Source organism: Urocitellus parryii, chromosome 3, assembly GCF_045843805.1.
Source record: "Urocitellus parryii isolate mUroPar1 chromosome 3, mUroPar1.hap1, whole genome shotgun sequence".
Lineage (NCBI taxonomy): Eukaryota > Metazoa > Chordata > Mammalia > Rodentia > Sciuridae > Urocitellus > Urocitellus parryii.
In genome coordinates, this window is record NC_135533.1 from 71,821,248 (window position 1) to 71,838,339 (window position 17,092).

The 17,092-nt window shown below is 38.7% G+C and overlaps 2 protein-coding genes across 2 annotated transcripts in view; one reads left to right on the top strand and one right to left on the bottom strand.

Moving 5' to 3' along the window:
• Dock4 (dedicator of cytokinesis 4) overlaps positions 1-10,334 on the bottom strand; it is a 437,995-nt gene extending 427,661 nt beyond the window's left edge. The window contains exon 1 of the mRNA XM_026408408.2: positions 9,972-10,334. Within this exon, the coding sequence (XP_026264193.1) occupies positions 9,972-10,008 (37 nt within the window). The 5' untranslated portion in view covers positions 10,009-10,334. The remainder of the gene's footprint in view (positions 1-9,971) is intronic.
• A 239-nt stretch (positions 10,335-10,573) lies between these two features.
• Positions 10,574-17,092, top strand: part of Znf277 (zinc finger protein 277) — a 123,505-nt gene continuing 116,986 nt past the window's right edge. Inside the window, exon 1 of the mRNA XM_026408250.2 lies at positions 10,574-10,709. Coding sequence (XP_026264035.1) covers positions 10,619-10,709 — 91 coding nt within the window. The 5' untranslated portion in view covers positions 10,574-10,618. The remainder of the gene's footprint in view (positions 10,710-17,092) is intronic.

The window sequence follows — 17,092 nt, forward strand, 5'->3', positions numbered from 1 at the left end:
CCTCTTTCTTCAAAAGCCAAGCTAAACCTGGAACCTATTATTACCCAAGCTTCACAAATTTCCTAACCAATGTTGGCTGTCTCAGGAAAACAGAGAGTAGGCCCTCTGCTCTCCCCAGGACAGAGAATAATGTTGTATCCAGGACCTCAGATGAGGCTATCTTTAGTTGCTTCACATACATGCACCCCCTTGTGCACAAACCTGTCTACCTCTGGTTGCCAATCCATTTTGGAGAAAAAAAGGATATAGAACCAAATCTCTACATTTCTGCTTAAACATTTCAAGGAGATATTTTTAGGTTAATATCCAATTAAGAATTCAATAAAACTGAAAAATAAATTGCTTAGTTAACAAAAGTGTTTCATTTCTCGGTAGAAATATTTAGCAAATTCACCTAGGAAGACTTTCAAACTTCTTATCCAGAGGATTCTCGCCAACCACCTTCTCTCTGTGGCATGCTCACAGGAGATCTAAGTCCAGGCGAAGATCAAACTCACCTCTTAGTAGTTTCCAAAAGCCTCCTATAGAAATGTCATGTTTGCTTTCTCTGCCTCACCAGCTAATAAAAAGCTAAGCCCATGTTTTAGTTCATTACTACATGACAGATACCCCTTTCCAGGTTTAGTTTCTTTCCTCCTTAGGGATGTAAATGTAATGCAATCTGGGGCTGGAGTCTCTCTGCAGTGCAAAGGATTGGGCCAAAAATAAAGGTGTGGGTTTGATCCCACTTTCAGGTCTTCATTCAAAGACTGGCAGAGGCACACAGCACCAAGTCAAAATTCCTAGTTAACATATACCATGTACCACAGTGTGGGGACACTTTTGATAAATTCATCTCTTATCCTATACCTTTTTCTCTGCCAACAACAGATAGCGAGGAAAAAAAAAAATCCAGTAAGTTTTGTTACTGCAGCACTCAAGGGCACTCATAGACTCATTTTTCTTAGGAAGACCACAGTATACTTATCAAAGATAAAATGGCATCCTCTGCAGTCTCCTTTTTATCCACTTAGCCACCTACCTTTCTGTCCCAATTGTTTTTGGAAATGGTCATCTCAATAAAAGTAAAAAGATGGGATGCAAATAGAAGGATCAAAGATGCCTCAGACAGTAAAGGACACTCTGGCAATACAAGTTGAACGTATTGATCCAACCTCTGAACTATGGATGAGGGTGATGGGTCTTCCTGCAATGTTTCCAGTCATCAAGGCCATTCTGCTTAATAAGGGAAAGCAGAGAAAAACCACCAATTGGTTTTCCTTCCTTTTTCTCACAACTTTATTGAGGTATATTTAACAAATAAAAGTTATATATATTTAAGGTGTACAACATGATGTTTTGATATATATACATTTTTAAATGATTACAAGCAAACTAATTAACACATCTAACACCTCACATAGTTACTTTTCAAACCCTGCTGTCAGAACACTTTGATTTACTCTTAGCAAATCCAAATGTATAATATGCTATTATTAAATACAGTTACCACAGTAGACCACCAGTTGATTTTCTTAATACAGTTCTACAAACCAGGGGGAAATACCTCCCAAATTTTGGCAATAGGCTTTGTACCAAACTTAATTTTTATTTACTTATTTATTATTTTATATTATTTCCTGTATGATGCTGGGGATTGAACCCAGGGTGGTATGCATGCTAAGCAAGCACTCAATCACAGGGCTACATCGCCAGTCCCAGACTTAATTTTTAATAGTATTAATGTTTGCCTCTTTCTGTGCATTTATTGGTTGTTTCAGTGTGTAGTTATGAAAGGGTACGTTAGGGAATGGAAGTTTAAAGTCACTTCACGCTGGAATCTCTTACTTCAAATCACATATTTTTCATGGTTGGAAAAGTATAATTTTTAAAAATTGTACATTTAACCCTGTGGAACCCTGTGGTTACCGCCCCCCACAAAATATATATATATATATATATATATATATATATATATATATATACAAATAAACACACACACACGTCTCACACATACAAACACATCTACTGTTTTAGATATTTAAGCATTTTTTCCATTTGTGGATTTGTGTAGGTATTTACATATTATTTGGGGGATGCATAAATCTTGTGTATTAAATTATTATTGTGCATTCTGTTTTTCAACATCCTTTTGTGGAAATCTCACAAATGTGCATGATCTGGCATGAAATATTTGGGAGAAAACTGTCACAGAAATAGAAATAACTAACGCTGCCTCAGCCAGGCAATGCACTAGTGAGACACAAGAAAACAACATAAAATTTAGTTTACTACCAACACTACACAGACAGCTAATATATCTCAGTTTTGTAGAGTTCTCTGTATCCTTATTAATACAAGGCTTGGAGATGACTGCTGTTTGGAAATTTGTAGTCTGTCACCTTAAAACTTGGAATGGACAGACAGACTACATAATCAAAAAGTCAGAACAATTAGCTAGGTCTCAAGTAGGCCCATTGTTTTAGTCATCACACACAAACCAAATGATTAATCATCATCTTCAGCCTAGAGCTTTTCTTCTTTGCTCCAGATCCAGATCCACTTCCTATCAGATGTTGCCTCCTCTAAGTTTTCAGGTGTCTCAGATTCAATGGGGTCAAACAAAACTCTTAATCTTACCCTATAACCTGTCCTGCCTAGACAAGACATCTCATTTATTGAATGAATAGCACATGCATTCACCTAGGTGCCCAAGCAGAGAACTACATGTTTTGAACCCCAAAATTCACATAGTGAAACCTTAATGATGGTAATTGGTGACGGTACCTTTGGGATGCACTCATGTCATGTGCAGAGAGCCTTCCTGATGAGATTAGTGCAGTTATAAAAAGAAATAGGAGAATGGCCAGGCACAGTGGCACATGCCTATAATCCCAGCAGCTCAGGAGGCTGAGGCAGGAGGATAAAGAGTTCAAAGCCAGCCTCAGCAAAAGCCAGATGCTAAGCTACTCTGTGAGATCTTGTCTTTAAATAAAATACAAACTGGGACTGGGGATGTGGCTCAGTGGTCAAGTGCCCCTGAGTTCAATCCCTGGTACTGCCACCCCCCACCAAAAAAAAAGAGACAGGAAAGAGTTCGCTTCCCCTCCTGCCTAACCCCTTCCTTCCACATGGGAATACAAGAAGGTGTCCATCAGCAAAGCAGGAAGTAAGTCAGCCTGCATCTTGATCTTGGACTTTCTGGGCTTCTGGCACTGTGAAAAAATAAAGTTCTGTTGTTTAAATTACCCAGTCTAAGGGCTGGGAATGTTTTTCAGCAGTAGAGCACTTGCCTACCATGTGCAAAGCCCCCCGGTTCAATCCCCAGTACTGAAAAGAAAAAGAAAAAAATATTACTGTAAATTATGCAATCTATGATATTTTTTGTGATAGTCTCCTGAGCCAATGAGAACATCATCCTAAACTTTTCTCCAATTCCTCATAACCAAGAACCAAGCCCTATTGTTTTCATTTCTTAAATCCCTCTCTCAAATCCATCCGTATTTCACCATATCAAGGACTGTTAACCTGGCTCAAGAATTTAACATTTCTTACCTCTGATTGTAATAACTCGTTACTCATTTTTATGCCATCCCTCTTCTTCATAAGAAATAATATGTATGTTTACAGTTTAATACTACTCAGATTTCCAGTATTTCCAAATATTTTAAATGAGAACTTACTGATAATGTTATAATGCAAGAATTATTCTCATTTGTTCATTGACCAAATGCTATATATATGATACATATTTTCTATGGTTTCAATCCTAGTCTGTCTGTATTTTGATTTTTTTTTTGTCACTTAACACTAGGAACCTGGAATATATTACAGAAATAGTTTTATTTATAAAATATCCTATTGTATAATACTCTGACAAGCTGGTCATAACCTAAATCCATTAAACTACTGTATGGTCCTTTATGTTATTTTACAGAAAACATGGCAAGGGACAACTTTGTGTGTAGTGTTTTCCTCCTATTTTTTTTTCCATGTAAACACTGAGGACAGGGATTAGCAGTTAAAACTTCCATAATGGCTGTTGTACAGGCAATGCAACATAGTAGCTAAGAGAGTGGGGTCTGCAAAGACTTGATGGATTCCAATTATTTTCTATATGACCTTAGATAGTTGCTTAACCCTTCCATGATTCAGTTTCCTGTGAAATATGAGTGGTAATTTAATCTACCTCATGGTGTGTCATGATGACTAAATGACAGCACAAGACAAGCTCTTAGAACTGTGCCTGGCATGCAGTAAGTGCTCCATAAATGCTATTTTGTATATTACATATAAACATATTTTATATACTTTTGTTATTTATAATATAAAAATTACAGTTTGCAAAAAGGATCACATTTATTTCCAATACAATCAGCAGTGTACTCCATATTAGTTTTATTGCAACCAAGACACCAAAAGGTATTGAAACTTTTTTGTGTGATTTTTATTTAATTAGTATATTCAGTGATATCTTAGCACACATTTTTTTTAATGCCAGAGAGGACAACAGTTGTTTCTTAAGTTTAAATTGCTTAAATGGAAATAGGCTTGGAGAACTGTACTGCTTTATTCTTTTGTCCTACCATCCTCTGGCCAAATATACTTACCAGTTCAGTTTTAAAAAAAAAAAAAAAAAAAGTTGTACTGGCCACCTTGTTGGTCTAAAAATGATCAGCAAAATAAAAAAGGCACAAAGAATGATGGGTAGTGGTCCTATAATTGGCTATATGACTCCAAAGATACTTTGCATGAATTCTTCTGTTACAGTGATCCAAGAGAATTGTCAAATGCAATAGTAAAAAACAGACCAAAATGGTCACTATGCAGTTAATTCCAATGGTGGGCAAAAAGAACTTAGTAGCAAAACACACATGAACTTAGAGAGACAACTTATACAATATATGTAATGGCTTTGAATATTCAATCCACCTTTAATGAGAAATATTATATAAAAAAGACCTTCACTGAAGAAAAAAATATAAGTAAATTCTAAATCAAAATAAATACAAATAAGTAACTGTTAAAAACAGAAGGAGAAAAAAAAAAAACTACCCATCAACACTGTGCCAACAACATGAGAGGAACTTAACAAAAATCTAAGGAGTCTGACTTCAAACCTTCCAGTTTCACACATGTAGCATTTAGAGCAGAGTTTTCAAACAACGGGTCAGGACCTTTCAATGTCACTGAGTCAGTTAATGATCAACATCTTTTTTGAATGAAAAATAATAGATCACACAGGGTATGAACAAATATGGTTTTGGTTGTATGTATGGGGTGGTATTAGATGGTGTTTATGTATAAGCTGGGCCAGGAAATTAAATGTATTCCTTTTAGAGATGATAGTCAAACAAGATTAAAAACTGCTGATCTAGAATGAACTCTCTGAAATTATTTCCTCATCTCATACAAGGAAGTTGTCCTTCTGTTTCAGAGGGTAAACTTGAAAAAAAAATTTTCACACTTTTTTAACCATGAAACACATTAATATTATATTTATCAGCATTTTGGTTGAATTTCCTTAGTGTTAATGTTTCTCTGACACATGTACTCATAGCATAAAGGTCACTATGCTAGAAACTTATATCAAAAATAATTCTAAAAGTGTTATATCCTCTTAGTAATGAGAACAGCTAACGACAGAAAAACCTAAACTTGTTGAAATTTTATAATCTCTTTTGTGGCACCTACCATAACAGATTCTGAAGGAAAAAAAAAAAAAAGACCAGAGAGGAAGGGCATCAACTTTATGTTACCATGGTGACCTTGTGAAAGAATCATCACTTAGGAGAATGACCGAAAGAGGGAAACATTTTTATAGGCTATTCCCACAGGAGGGTGGAATCATCAGCTGCCACCAGATCTGCACAGCCCTTCAATGGTACTTTACTTGGAGGTATAAATCATTCCTCTTCTCTTTCCACTGGAAGTTCAGAATCCTGTGTTAGGCTCTAAATGTCACAAACAATCCCAAGCAGCACACCACTATTTAGATCCTGTATAATCTAACTACAACATGGTACCACAAACAGGAATCCTTAGCTGAAAAACTGAAAAGTAAGACTGAAGGTGTAAGCCCATCAGACTCTCCCTATAGGAGCTACCATTAAAGCAACCTTCTGAAGGAAGATTCTGAAGATCCTGAATAGAAAAGAGGAGGTACCTATCTCCTTTTCCTAAAACAGAAGGGATTTTAAAAAGGAATGTGATTCCTACTCAGATAAGTTTAAACACACACACACACACACTCACACACACACATGCTTACAGAGAAAGACAGGACAAGAATATTTGTAAGGACTCAGTGACATTAGGACTTTTTAATACTTTATTTTTAAAAAGACTCTCATGACTGTCAGATTAGCTTGCTCTTAATTTTGTTTCCCGTAAGACTCATGGATTTATTGCTGATTTTGTTTTCCAACCTACATTCTCTTGCCAAGCTTAACCAGGCTCACATATGTAAAACATCTGGCTAGGTGTGAGAGGGTGTGGGTTGCAGCTCAGGAAGACTCACTGGCTCACCTACAAACACTGTGCAAAAAAAAATGCCTATTGGACAAATGAGCACAAACATATCTGCAATGGTTTTAACCTTCTCTGTGAAGAACCCTCACCAAATTAAGGGAGGTAGGAGCTTGACAGATGAGGACATGCAAGAGGCAGATAGTGATCGTGAGGAAATTTTTGAGTGGGAGATCAAAAATGCTTTAGTCACTGCCCATGGAACTACTACTGGAGAGAGAGAATTGAACAGATTGAGAAAGTGAACAACAGTCACCTTGGTTCTGGTAGCTTGCCAGGTAGCATTCACTTACCTCTGATCTTAGTTTAAAACCATGTGGCACATGTCACAACAAAAGTTTCTCACTCATAACAATCTCTACACAATGGACATGTTTTTCTAACCAAAGAACACATTTGGTTGGAAGTAATCCACAGAATTAGAACTGGGAAGGACCTTAGGTAGAACAGACCTAAGGGCTAGGACTCAGAAAGATTAAGCAACTTATCTAAGGTCACATAGCTGACAACAGAATCTAGACAGGAACAGAAACTAATTAGAGTTACCCAATAAAACATGCCTACCATTGTGCTTACTAATTTGCTTTTTTTTTTCCCCCAGAACTGGAGATGAACATAAGACCTCACAAATGCTAGGGAAAGTGCTCTACCAGTAAGCTATATCTCCAATCCTTGCTAATAAGTTTTTTAAAAGAGAACATTCCCTGTCTTTCAGTACTATAGTTTTATCACTATGTCTTGCCCTAGAATCATAACACTCAGGAATATGACTGACCATACACTATTTGAAGATCACTCATCATTTACGTGGAGGAAATAGTAGCCATGTATCAAATTTGAAAAAGAATTTCTGATAAATCTTACTATGATTATAAAATTAATTTTATTTATATTTTTAATATATTACTTGAAATTTAATCAAAAATTATAGACATAAGTATCCCATACATAGAAGATGGTACATAAGTATCAGTGAAAAAACAGTTTGCATAGATTTACTTCAGATATTCTAAGTTACTAAGATTGACTTATTTCAAAGAATGAAGAAACTGAATTACTACTATACCTGGTATCAGCCAAACATCTGAGCCCATAAAATATCTTTACTATTTATAAGAACTAAATGAGAGAAATGCACACACCAACCAAGGTTTAAAAAAAAAATAACTTGCAGTATAAGCAGCCACAAATAGTACTCTCCATGGTGAGAAATAAAGTCCACACATCATAAGTATCCTAGCAAAATTTTCACCACACACACACACCTAACAGATGGATTCTAAAAAACAGCTCAGCATTCCACAAGCCAAATGCTCAAAATGTAATATTAAAAGATGATTAACATTCCTGTACATATGATACTGCATAAAGGAGAACGATAGCAATAATTTTGGGTAGAAGAACCCTCTTTGCTCTTGCCCCTTATCTCAATCCTCACTCAACCTCCTTTTCCCAAATATGTATGCTCAGGCCCTTCTACCTCCCCTACTCTGCAACCAAATCACAACCAAAACCGAGTAGTCTGTGGCAGCCCAAAACAGTTGACTGATAATATCCGGTATGCAATTCCAAGAAATCCCAGAGTGGTTTTTAAGCCTCTGCCCACAGCATGTAAAGAAAGGCAAGAGATGAACTAATCGATACCAGCAGCCCAGCTGTGACCTGGCACATAAAGAAATCAAGAAAATAAATCCCGCTCATAATCTGTATAATTTAACACTTGGAAGAAAGCAACATCTGGGATCAGCTCCAAGCAGGATAGTATTGCCTGGATGGGTCTGTGCTTCCTGCACTGTGTTAAGGTCCATTATGAGGTGATATCCTCTGGTTCATCACCAGTTCACCCAAGGCAATGTCTTCTCCCTAGCAAGGGTTAACACCGCCCTCCTCCCCCCTCGCCCCAAAGAGGAGAGTAAGGAGAAGGAAAACAACCACCAACATCTACTTCTCCCCAGTAGAGAGCTTGGCAAAGGTTCCCTTTACACTTTGAAGACAGGGAAAGCTGGAAGCCTTTCTCAAAGGTGGGTCCAGGACAAACTATTGTCTTGCTAACTGGTCACAGTCCAGAAAGAAACCCAATGTAAAAAATATGGGGATGCTTAAACAGTCCTTTCAGTGAACTCCAAAGACCTATCCCCAGGTGAAGCTGGGCGGGGGGAGGGGTGATGCAGGAATCCCCGGTAACTATGACTTCCTGCAAAGGCTTTCTAGATTTTTTTTTAATTGCAGGAAACTGAATTTCAAACAAAATCAGATATCACACATATCTAAATCACTGTCCCAAATAAAAATAAGTACGTCAGTGGACAGGACGGGGCATTATAGGAAATAAAAGATTGTTAGTAAAATCCATAATGTTCTCTCTGTGTGTTAGACCTTCTGGGAGATTATAATTGCATTTGGTTGCTTCAGGCTTGCCAGGGAGTCTGGCTTAATAGTCTCAACCCTAAAAGGAGTAACTGTCAAGGGGCGACCCAGCTGATATCAAACAACAAAAACGGGAACTGTAATCCGCCTGAAAAGGGAGGAGGGAAAGGAAGGGAGACTCCTGTATTCATCAGTCAACATTAATGTCCTTTGTTGTTCACCTTTGCACAGAAAAGCGAGCACTACCCTGTTCCTTTTCTCTCAACACCAGTGTCAGCAGAGTCCTTTCCTAAAACCTGTCTCCCTGCCTCGAAGATCCAGGCGTTCTGACCCTCCTCCCCATTATCGCTCTACAGCCATCCTCCACGGCCACCCCCGCTGCGCTTGCCCTGAGTGGAGAAGGTGGTCAGAAGTGAAAACACTGCCGAAATATCGGTTCCCCTCCAAAAACCAAACAGCCGAGAGGCACAGATGTTGAAATTTGCCAATCCCCCGACCCCAAACACACACCCCAAACATCGGGGGGAACGAAGGAGCCTCGGACCGGGCTCGGTCTGTCAGAGCGGGTCTTTAGAGGACTATGCCACATTCCGCACTTCGGGAATGCTAACCCCATCCTGAGGGATTTCTGCGCTTCCCTACTGTTTAGGGACGTTCTCGCCGCGGGATTGTCGTCTCCCTCACCGCCCTGGGAAATCGTTGCGGCCCATTGCCGTCGCTCTGCCGCTTTGGGCAAGAAGGGTATGGAAGGAGAAGAACCCTGTTGGCCTCCTCTTCCAACTTGACACACAATGCGCCCCGTCGCCACTCCAAACTCTGCAGGCAGAGCCCCGAGCGGGCGGGCGGGCCGCGCGCTTCCCCAGCCGTCCCGGCGCTCGGGGTCCGGTTCAGGGCTCGCCAAGCAAGCGGTGGGAAGAGAAACCCCGGCGCGTACCCACTCCGTCCGGAGCTCCCTCCGCAAAGCCCCAAACCCACTGCACGATGCCAGGATTAGGCATTTCCAGCCCGGCGGAGCTGGAGGGGCGCGAGGGCAAGGACGAGAAATGCGCACCAGCTCCGGCCAAAGCCCAATAAAAGTTCGCCCGGCGGAGACTCACCCACGCCGTATTTCTCGTGCTCCGTAGGTATCCACATGGCTAAAGGGGGGCTCCGGGGTTTCCAGGCTTTGTAATCCCCGCGCCCCTCAACCAGCTCACAACAATGCACAGCTCGCGAGTAGCGGCTGCAAGCGCAGGAGCCCGGCAGCCCCGCGCGAGCTGCGGGCGCTGGGCAGGGTCTGTGCTAGCAGCTCTCAAGCCTGGCGTTGACACCGCGCCACCGAGGCTGCGCCGCCCGCCGCTCTCCCGGCAGCAGCTGCTCACAGTCTCCCGACGCGCTCCCGGGGACCCGGCGGCGCAGTCATTGTTCTGATTCACTGAACTAAGCGAACACGCCGGGGCACTCTCGGGCGCACCCCCGCCCGTCAGTGCCTCTACCAGCCCTCTCTTCCCAGGGCCCCCACAGCACGCCGGGAATTGTAGTTCTCTGTCTCTCCATCACGGATGGGGGCGTGGTAGTAGCTGTAAGGGGAGGGGATTAGAGTCCGCTCGCCACATCCTATTGGCCCAGGCCGTGACAGCGCGGCGTAGGCGTGGAGGAAACGGCGCGTGGAGGAGGCGTTCACCTCAAGTCACATTTCTATTGGTACCGGCCCGTCCCTGTCCGGCTCCTCCCGGTGGCCCTCCCTTTTTTGCTAAGCTGAGAAATGGCTGCCCCCAAGACCCAGGGGGCTGTTGCGGGACTGGAGGAACAAGATCTTGAGAGCTGCAGTGGAGTCGCAGGTGTAGACTGTGAAGGTGAGTATGGTGCCCTCAGGTGCAGGCGATTTGTTTTCCTCTCTTCATCCCCCGACTGCAGCTTACTGCCAATAGGACCCTGGGAGCCCTTCAGCTCTGAGACCACCTGGGCGCGAGGAGACCACTGGCAGAACCTATTGGGATGAGGGGCGGGGTCAAATACGGCTATTTGGCAGATCGATCCCGGGAGGGCGTAGAAAACGAGATGAAAAGACATTCCTCGCAATTTGGGAAGCGCTGTGGGCATTTGTCTTCCGGTTTGGAGCTCCCAGCTTTGCACTTGGTCCACTTGGGGGGGGGGAGGGTGTGGACCAGCTCCGATTCGCGCGTGTGTGATTATAATTCTGGGATTAGCAGCTCCTTTTCCTCGCGAGTACTGTTGGATTTGGCCTCCTCCGAGTTGTGTTTTATTTGGTTTGGGAAGGGTTTCCAGTTGCTGACTGGTCACTGCTCTCCACTATATATTAGTTGCCAACTGGATGCCAACTGGACCATATTAGTAATCTGTTGACTGCTCTGTGCATTCTCCCATATTGAATGTGGAGCCTAGGAAATCATCTTGGGACGTGGAAGATTTGCACCTGTGACTTCAGAGAACACTTAAAGAGGGTTATGAAAACCGTCACAGCTACTTGGTCTCTACCCCACTGCTATGTTGACCTCTGACCTACTGGTAGTGACCATGAATCAAACTCTGAAAGCTGCAGGTAGATGATGTATGGGACTCCTTTTAAGTCTTTCCCTGTCCCACCCCTTTTTTTTGCCTTTGTGTATAACTTAATGTAACAGATTGTCTTTCTCTAATGGATATGATTTGGGACTTAAATTTGGTTCTCAGTCTTTGTTGAGGTTTTCTGCCTTCTTTGTTTTTTATCTTCACAGCAAAATTAACATTTAGTATAAAGTTTTTATCTCAACAGCACAGAGATTTAAGTGCAGATTCTTCCCAACTCCCATCGGTGGAATTCTAATTTCAGTACTTATCAATTGATAGGCTTGTGAGTTAAATATAAACTTACCCCACTCCTTTTTCATTGGTTGACCATATGTTCAGCTCTTATCTAATACTAACAGACTATTAGGATTTCCATATTCTTCAAAGTTCCAGAAGGCTGCCAGTTTAAGAAGTAAAGATGGAATCTTTAATCAAATTAAATCTCTGAATTGAGCTCATGGATATGCTTTCCAAAATCATACAATTCTCAAAAATCATTGATTATCTTAAAATTATGAATGTTGCCAGGCCCAAGGGTATATGTCTGTAATCCCAGCAGCTAGAGAGGCTGAGACACAAGGATGGCAAGTTGAACACCAGCAACTTAGCTAAACCCTGTCTCAAAATAAAAAATAAAAAGGACTGGAGATATGACTCAGTGGCTAAGTGCCCCTGGGTTCAATCTCTGGTGCCAAAAAGAAATATATATATTTATAGATGTATATAATTTTTATAAAAATATGTTTCATTTTAAACATTTCAGTTCATTCAGAGGTGTGTGAGGAAAAGTTCTTCCACCATACAGTCTCATTACCAAAGTTATTAGCAGTAACAGTTTGATGCATAGATTTTTTTGACATTTTCTTGTATGACATTTATATGGTTTCAATTTTTAAATAGAAAGGAATAATTTTAGTAAATTCAAAGATCTGCAACTTGCTTCTTTCTCTTGTTATCTATCATAAAACTCTTCCATATCAGTATATTTGTTGTTTCTATTTTTTTTTTTAAGAACTGCACTCAGATTCCATAATATGGATGTTTTATACTTTAACCATTCCCATATTAACAAACATAGAGGTGGCTTTACTTTTTCAGTATTGTTGCAGTGAATATCTTTATATACATAGACCCTTGTCTAGTGGCTATTTATTTTGTCAGGAATTGTTGAATCCAAGGTTACTTTTGAATTTTTAAAATTTTGATAGATGCCAGATTTCCCTCTTAAAAGTTATTCAGCATAATATTCTTGCCAGTAATATACAAATCCTCACTAACTGTGAGGAAATCATTAATCTATGGCTGATATTTAAATGATTATTGGATTGTTGTAACTAAATAGAAAGCTTAATTTTAGGCTTCAATTCGTTCTCATCGGAAGTATTGAATACCAATGAATTTGCAGTGTTGGTAACATAAAAGAATTCCTTACCCTGGTTCAGAACTACCCAGTCTTCTCATTGACTTGTCGCAGTCAATAGGAGAGCTTATTGGTTGGTTTCTATGTCATTCTTATAAGGTAAAGTTTTTATTAAGCTTTCCCCTTAATAATGTATGTGTCATTCTGTGACTTTATCAAAATTCTTTTCAAAGCCAGCAAAGTGTGATGCAAATTTTAAGTGAAATAATTATGTTAGAAGTATATTTATTATTTTGGTTAGTCAGACACTTAGGTTATCAAGTATATCTTTCTCTGTAAAATTGAATATTTTTTTTAATTTCTTGAAAATTGCCACCTTTAAGAGGTTTCCCTCTAGCTCTAATTAAAATCTCAATCTTTATGTTTGATATCCTGGGATAGAGAGACCTAAGAACTTTTTAATAGAAATACTTGCAGTTCTACAAAATTCTTCTAGAATGAGTCGCAGAGTGATGTGTAGACAGATACAGCTGGTAACTTCACTGAGACCATTTTGTTGCCTGGCTTCCTACAGCTTCATCTGTCTCCAGGAAGGGCCCTAAATTGATTGGATCTCAGACCAAGTCTTTTACAACAATGCTTTCCATACATTTGAACAGAATTCGGATTTCATATTGTTCCCCAAATTTTCAGATAATAAATTGATGCTGGGAACTTAGCTGGGGACTTTCCTAGCATGTACAAGGCCCTGGGTTCAATCCCTAGCACCACAAAACAAAAAAATAATAATAATAAATAGGCAAAACATCTCTCACACTTGGGCATACCTTGCTGATATTTGTTCTTTTGCTGTTTCTAGTAAGAAGTCAATAAGAATATATCTATGGTTTAGTATTGACAATAGTTTTAGGAGTATTTTATGACTGGGATGATTTCTTCTGAAATTGTTAACTAGTACCTCTATTTGCAATATTCTGACAAAAATCTTTTCTCTCTCCAAATATATGCCCGATAAATGATGTTTATGGTAATATTTGGATTTATATTGTTTGTCTTTTGGAGGCTTTAATATCTCATTTGTGATGTCTCTGGAAGAAGTGGGGGAGTGTAGCACTTAGAGTCAAATCTGAGCTAAAAACATCTTTGATTTCTGTCTTGCCCTCAGATTCTGAATTCTGTTAGTTACCAAGTCTTACTTTTCTGTACTTGAGCTATATTTTGAATCTGTCCCTTTGCTTCATTTCTACAAGCACTATTCTGTTTCTCACCCTTACCATCACAGCTAACTTAACCTGTGTCCCCTCACCTCTAGGATTATGCTTTTGAGAACCAAACCTTGTTTTGGTTTGCCCAATCCTGTTCTTGGCACATTGTCAATGTTTAATAAATGTTTGATCAGAACAGTATTCTAGTCTGAACAGTAGAAAAACCTTCCCCTTTATCTAAGTCTTAATTTTATCTCCCTTAATCTGTATTCGAAAACAAGTATATTCATGAGTCTTGAAATCTTCATTAACTCAGCAACATTTATAACTAACTCCATATTCTCCGTGTGACATTTCATCTACTTTTCTAGCCTCACCTTCAGTCACCTGCTTCCTTTCCCATATGTCTGTTATCTATTTACCATATCAAAATAGTTATTTGTTGACAACTTTTTCTATTGCACTGGACTGTGAACTTCTTGAAGACAAGAGTTGTTTTATTCTACTTTTATTTATCCAGTGTTTATCATAGGTTCATGTAATAAACATTCCATAACAGCTTAATGTTTATAATCTGTTTGAAATTTATTTAAAGTATTTGGAATGGCAGCTATTTTAAGCAGAGGAATTAAAATAAAAACTAGTAGATATTTTATGCTTGTGAAACATGCATACCAATTAGAAGTACAAAGTATATCAGGAAAACGATTTTCTGTCATAACTAATCATAGTTAGCATTTCCATATAGTTCTTCATTGTTTTTTAAAAGTAAAGTCTTAGTGTTGTTTATATAATGATTGCATTTTTAAAGGATGCTTTAGATCTGGACTTTATAACCTGCAACCCATAAACAAATGACTCAACACATGAAACCTTGAAATCTGTCTTCCATCATCTGTATAGCTGTTACCCAGTTTCTACAGGTTCTCATCCTATTTCCATTTATCAGCATTGTCCATTCTCATATATTTGGCATGACAATGGAAACCAGACTAGACTCTATTTTGGAAAACATATAAATTTCAATTCTGATATTTAATAGCTGCTTAACATAGATTTATTGTATATGCTATCACATTAATGAAAATATATAGTATATATTGTGTACTACATGTTCTACCTTGCAGAATTACTGTGATTATTTTATTGAGTTATGTATTTAGTAAAGTCCAGCATATTTGCTATAATAAAGCTGGACCTCATTAAACATTTGTTGCTTTCTTCATAAAGATATGCCCAATTGAACTATAAAACTGCCTGCTCTCTGATGCTCTATTCACTTAAGGAACAATCTAAATTGTGTAACCCAGGGGAAACTTAGGAATGTGCTGGTGATAACTGCTTATGCTGCCAATGCTCTCTTGGAATTTGGGGGCTGTCAGAGGATCTTTTAGTGCTGTGTACTGGTATTCCAACTATGTGTTCTGAAAGCCCTTTATATTATCTTCTTTATCATTCTTCACCCCTACATAGTGCTGCCACCTTCCCACTCCCACACATTCACTGAGTCTTCAAGAGGGTAACCTTGTATACTGGGATGGCCTTGCAATTAATAAACCAAAGAATGTAACAGAAGAAAGAGAAATGCAGAAACCTAGTCTTCTAAGTCTTGTTTGGTATAAATTTGAAAGGGAACTTAATACAAAACATTCTTTGACTTTCCTATAATAAATGCACAGGACCCATCTTATATAGGATACTAAGAGAGGAGCCATTATAAAAAGGGATCTTATAATAATGATGCTGATGATGATAGCTAACATCTATTAAGTACTAACTCTACCAGCTACTGTTTCAAATGCTTCCACCCCTGAGGTATTATTATCCCCTTTTATTTATAAATGAGAAAACTGATTCAAAGAGTGACTTGTACAAGATCACTTACTGAGAGAGAACTTTTATCCTATGCACTAGTATAATGATTTGTAATAGTAACTACCATTCAATGAAGTCTGAAATAGACTTTCTTGAACATAAATGTGTTTTAAAACTAATGTTACTAGCACAAGGCAGTATGATACAGTGAAAAAATTCAAAGGCCAATCTGTGATGAAATCCTAGTTACTTACCAGTCACAGGTCAGCTAACATCTGAACCTTAATTTCTCTTCTAAAATAAGAGTAATATCATATCTGTGTGCTGAAATGACTCAGGAACATAGTAGATATAGTAGCTTGGTCTTCAATAAATTGTGACTATTGTTTCAGTTATAAGTATATGCACATCTTTGGCATGTATGTCAGAGGTGATACAAATGATGATTTTGATATACCTTTTGCACTTCATGATCAGATTTCATTTGAAGCATGTGTGGGTACTTTTATCAGATAATGAATTTACATATACTTCTCATTATGTTGACACAGACCTATTGTTCATACAATCAAATAGCATTGCCCTTCACAACACATGTGCATATACTTTCATCTTGAAAAAAACTGAATTGGTGATGTTTATCAGGTTCATGTAATAGAGATAATACTTTCTTCTAAACATAAATTATGGTATGTAGAATCAGGCAATGTACATTAACTGTCATTACCAACAGCTGAATCTTAAATACTCTTATTAGCTTTTCTTAGAAATTTTGACACAGAATTAGGGTTCATGTTGCTATGACTTACTAATAAATATATGGGACTGATTGAATTGCCATTTCACTGACAATACCCAAGACTTGCCACCTTTAGCTGAAACAAGTGTGTTCTACTGACCTACTTGATCCAAAGATGAGCAGGGGAGCTTTTTTCAAAAGTTGTGATGGATATGACTGATGTGTCTTCTGTTTCTGTTTACATCTCAACTTAATATTCATTGTGACCAAGAGCATTCATTTGTGAGAGAGTCAACTGGGGTTGTATTGTTGTTCTTAGCCCTAGAAACCAAGAAAAGTTTTCTAAAGCTAAGTAGGATTTAATGGGAGAAGGGGGAATCAACAATTGAAAAGTGATAGAATATTTTAAGTAATACCAAGTAGGATTCTGTGAGGCTTTCTCTGCAGGTAGTGTATTTTAAATAATAAATATATTAACTAAATAAAACATATGGAAAGAAAAACTGGAATAGGAGTCAGAAGACTTGAATCCCAAACCCTGATTTTCTA